The following is a 4,397-nucleotide window of genomic DNA, read 5'->3' on the forward strand; positions in this document are numbered from 1 at the left end:
CGTAGGCTCGCTCGTGCGTCCAATACGTTTGAGTTCCTGATTTAATTCAACTTTGATTTGAAAATTTTCGTTTCGTTGCTCTTGGGCACTAGGAAGTTTTGAAATTTGTGGAGAAATCGATTCGTTTCTCTCTGTGGGGTTTTGGGCGCCATGGCGATTGCAGCTGCAGCTGTCATCGTTCCACTGGGCCTGCTCTTCTTTGTATCAGGCCTCGTAGTCAATCTCATTCAGGTGCACCTTCTTCTGCCTCTTTGCATTCATGGGTTCTGGATTTCATTTGCTTATTGCCTAGATTTGGTTTTGTTTTAGCTCAGTTTTGTGTCTTCTGCCATCGATTTCTTCAATTTCTGCGTGAATTCCACGAGGGTTTTGCTTCTTTTCGTTTAAGTTTCATGGGTTTGCTGTTTCTCAAGTGGGTTGTTTGGGTAGGGTATGCCTATAAGCTTGCCTGTGAATCTAGGTTTTCTTTCGACTTTGTACTTTAACCTGCAAGCTTCGTTTGATTGTGGAGAACGTTTCGGAAAAGAAACGAAGCTTAAAAATGTTTATTTTAATCTTACATGCCACCAAACCCTTTGAGCTCATTTCGTTTACTGAGTTCCAATTTGAGATTTTGGAGTTTACTTTTGTTATCTCTTTCTGTTCTTTTAGCACATACAATTGTATGTGTACATTTATGCACATGTGTGTGTGTGTGTGTGTCCATTCACACACTTTTTCTTTTGAGGTTTTAGTCAATTTAGCCTAATTGGTCTGTTGTTTCAGGGGATTTGCTTCATTCTTGTTCGGCCGCTGTCTAAGAATACATACAGAAGGATCAACAGAGTGGTGGCAGAATTGTTGTGGCTCGAACTCGTTTGGCTCATTGATTGGTGGGCGGGTGTCAAGGTACCAGTTATATCCCCCATATCTTGTGATTGTGAATATTTTGATTTCTCTAACTTCCTTAAATGCAGTTGATTTATTGTACACTGAGCACTTTTAGGTGCATTCCCACTTATTATGCCAGCTTCTAACTATGTATTTTTTCAACCAAATATTTTTCGCTACAACCCTTATGGACCAATGGTCAAAGTTATTTCTGGGTTTTGAAAGATTCACGGCAATTATTGTTACCACAAGAAAGACTAGAAGGTGTAATTCTGAAAGAGGAAAGTAAAACATGTATATCAAATTTTCTTCTGATAAGCTTGTATAACCCCCTGAAATGCGTAGCAAATGCTAAAGGAAGGCCTAGTACTTTAAATCATAGTAATAAAATGAAGGACAATGCTTATGACCTGGTGTAATATTTACTTTAAGTGTCTTGAGATGAAAATTTGAGTCATGATTTAGTTAACCCTTTTTGTTGCAGATCCAAGTGTACACAGACCCTGAAACCTTTCGTTTAATGGGTAAGGATTAAACCTTCTCTTTTGTTTGATGTTTCTTTGTCATTAGGACTATGTATGTATTGCTCTTTTCAAAATTATGCAGGATAACTTATTTAAATTCATGTTTTCTATTTTCTAGGTAAAGAACATGCACTTGTCATATGCAATCATAGAAGTGATATTGATTGGCTTGTTGGATGGGTCCTGGCTCAGGTACAAAGTTTATATATCATGCTTTAATCAGATGCATGCACAAATACATTTAACCAGACAAATAATGTGTATATTTATAAAAAATAATGCCCATACTTATTTAGTTTTTGGCTTTTTGTATTACTTATACTCATAGAGGCACACAAAAGTTACATTGAAGACTTATTCACATGTACTTGTAAAAGAAGACCACTGTTTCAATTTAGATTTTTGGTTCCATATGGAGTTGTATTCTCTTTATACTGATTTTTTAAATGAAATTTACTTGTGCAGCGGTCAGGTTGCCTTGGCAGCACCTTAGCTGTAATGAAGAAATCATCAAAGTTCCTTCCGGTATGTTCCACCCTAAGATGCCTTGTCAGAATGTGTAGATGAAGCTATAAGGCACCAGCTGTTAAGTTCATAATATCTGTGTACGTGTACGTGCATTCATATATGCGGGAATATTCTCTTGTCAGAAACTATGGCAATGCATTCTTGATAGAATGTGAATCAGGACCATTGATTACGTTGATTCTTGCTTGAATGTTTGGCCTAGATCGTAGTTTGCCAACAGAAGCATCTTGTATTGATTTGCCACTTTGTCGTGACGAGAATATTCCATATATACAAGGCCCTTGCATGGAAGAATGCAAAAAGTTGGTTCCCTTGGGGGCCCACTCTGTATGTGGTTCAGTATCTGAACTGTCTATCTTCTATACAATCCATTTAAGAATCATCCTGTAGATCATTGAATGTACAGAAATGGCTGGGGAAACTTAGCCTAAGCATTGATTATTAAGGCATCTAATCATGATCAAATAAATAAACCAACACAATGTTTCTGGTAAACCCCAATTGATTGTAAATGATAATCAAGTGGTTAGGTGGTTTTTGATTTGGCTGATTTGACAGAGATGATTCTTGAATGGAGACTAAAAACAACAAATGGTTCGGATTCTGGAGCAGCATCCGCAAGAAAATTGGAGGGCGGTGTATATATATATATATATCTTTAATCAAATGAGAGTAATTTAGAACCTTAACAGCTTAGTTAAGATTTAAAAATTTAGAGTTTGCTAGTCTGTTAAGGCCATTAGTTATTACCAGTTGGGACTATCAATATTTAATTTCAGATCTTATTCTAATAGTACAGATTTTTTATTTTTATTGTTCTTATTTGATTTAATCCATATTTCATGAATTAATTGGTGATTTTGGTTTTTCCACAAACATTGTCTTGTGGCCCCATCATACTTAAGCATTACCATTTGCCTTGTTTTTGAGGGTTTACTCCTTGTCACCAAATGGAATGCCTTTATACATGCAGGTCATAGGGTGGTCAATGTGGTTTTCTGAGTATCTCTTTTTGGAAAGAAGCTGGGCCAAAGGTGAAAACACTTTAAAGGTATGGGTGCATATGTTGTATTTGTACAAACATTGTACTCTATATGCACAATACACAGGCACACATTAATTTTAACTATAGACTTTTCCTTCTCATGAATCTGTAATGGAGCATCTCTTGTCACACTCTTCTTCAATTTGATAAGAAATCTGGACATAGATATCCAAAATATATTCATGTATAGAAGTGAGGTTTTGTTGCCAAGCTAAAGAATCAGCGGGTTTTTAATGGTTGCATAAGTACTTTGATGGAATTTTTCCACCAAACACTCATTGAATTCTTTATTTGAGCCTCTAATAAAAAGAGTTTTCACTTATCTTCCAAGAGGCTACCAAAAAAATTCTCATAGTCATGTAATCAAGGAATGCTTCTGGTTGTTGTCCCCGTAGGGATCAGTAACTTTCAATTCTATTTCTCAAACATCTCCCCGAAAAGTATAGCTTTGTAAGGAATGAGAGTTTGGAGCCGCGCCTGCCATCCAAAGCCTTTGGGATTGCTGGAGCGTTTCTAGGTGTATTCTATCCTTAATTTTAGTTCAATGTTTGTTTTAATTTGGTTTTCAATTTGATGCTAAAATATAAGGGAATTTCACCTAATAGTTATGAACTTATATTTACAAGTAGTGGAGGTTGCTAGTCATGATCGCGTTAAGTAAATTCCTGGTAGGAGTATCATGCAGTTCATAGTTACGAATGCCATGTCAATGCTTATGATTTTCACCGAACTTAATGATCTTTGATATGTATTTCTATCATGCAGTTCATATAGGGAACTTGATAAGAATAATTTGTTTGCATCGCTGAGTCCAATTCAATGAATTTAGGAAAATCTAATGGTTAATTTGTGCAGTTCACGGTTAACTTGGAGTATTGTCATTCATGGTTTATAGGAATAATAACTGGAAATCGATTTGTATGCATATGTGTCATGTGTGGAGAATGACCCTCTACCTAGCCTTTCACCCCTTAAGTCATCTTAATTTCGTGCAACCTTTACTTAGTTCTGCAACTTATTAGTTTTAAGTCAATTTTTGTCCAAACAAACCCCCTTTTCATGTTTTGAGTCAATTTAGTTAGATTTTCGTCCAAATCACCCCTTAGTGCTCGTTTTGAGTTATTTGAGATAGTTTAGTTTGTTTTGAGTTAGTTTAGCTTAGTTTTATGTTTTTGAGTCTAATTAGTGTAGATTAGCAGCCCTCATGGTCCTCAACCTAGAACGATCCATAATTCCATATACTACAACTATCAAAATGAGGGTTTAAGTTTGTGTGCTATTTTATATCACATCACAAAGCAGAATCGTGTTCAGAGCATACAACTAATCAAGAATAATGTGAAAGAATTATTATAAAAGATATGAACAACGGAATAGGTCCTACCTTGAGAAGATGCCTCGAAGGCCATTTTCGTAAATTCACCTTAATA

At 35.9% G+C, this 4,397-nt stretch overlaps 1 protein-coding gene across 1 annotated transcript; it reads left to right on the forward strand.

Moving 5' to 3' along the window:
- LOC137744502 (1-acyl-sn-glycerol-3-phosphate acyltransferase 2-like) lies at window positions 1–3,042 on the forward strand. The gene is made up of 6 exons (XM_068484304.1): window positions 1–231; window positions 766–888; window positions 1,355–1,394; window positions 1,513–1,586; window positions 1,860–1,919; window positions 2,896–3,042. The coding sequence occupies exons 1-6, from the start codon at window positions 151–153 to the stop codon at window positions 3,040–3,042; spliced, it is 525 nt and encodes a 174-aa protein (XP_068340405.1). The 5' UTR covers window positions 1–150.
- Window positions 3,043–4,397: the final 1,355 nt, after the last annotated feature.

Source organism: Pyrus communis, chromosome 9, assembly GCF_963583255.1.
Source record: "Pyrus communis chromosome 9, drPyrComm1.1, whole genome shotgun sequence".
NCBI classification, from domain to species: Eukaryota; Viridiplantae; Streptophyta; class Magnoliopsida; order Rosales; family Rosaceae; genus Pyrus; species Pyrus communis.

Excerpts from the sequence above, each read along its gene's own strand:
- LOC137744502 (XM_068484304.1), top strand. The coding sequence starts at position 151 with ATGGCGATTGCAGCTGCAGCTGTCATCGTTCCACTGGGCCTGCTCTTC. Across the intron at positions 232-765 it reads TCGTAGTCAATCTCATTCAG|GGGATTTGCTTCATTCTTGT; the intron begins GTGCACCTTCTT and ends CTGTTGTTTCAG. Across the intron at positions 889-1,354 it reads ATTGGTGGGCGGGTGTCAAG|ATCCAAGTGTACACAGACCC; the intron begins GTACCAGTTATA and ends TTTTTGTTGCAG.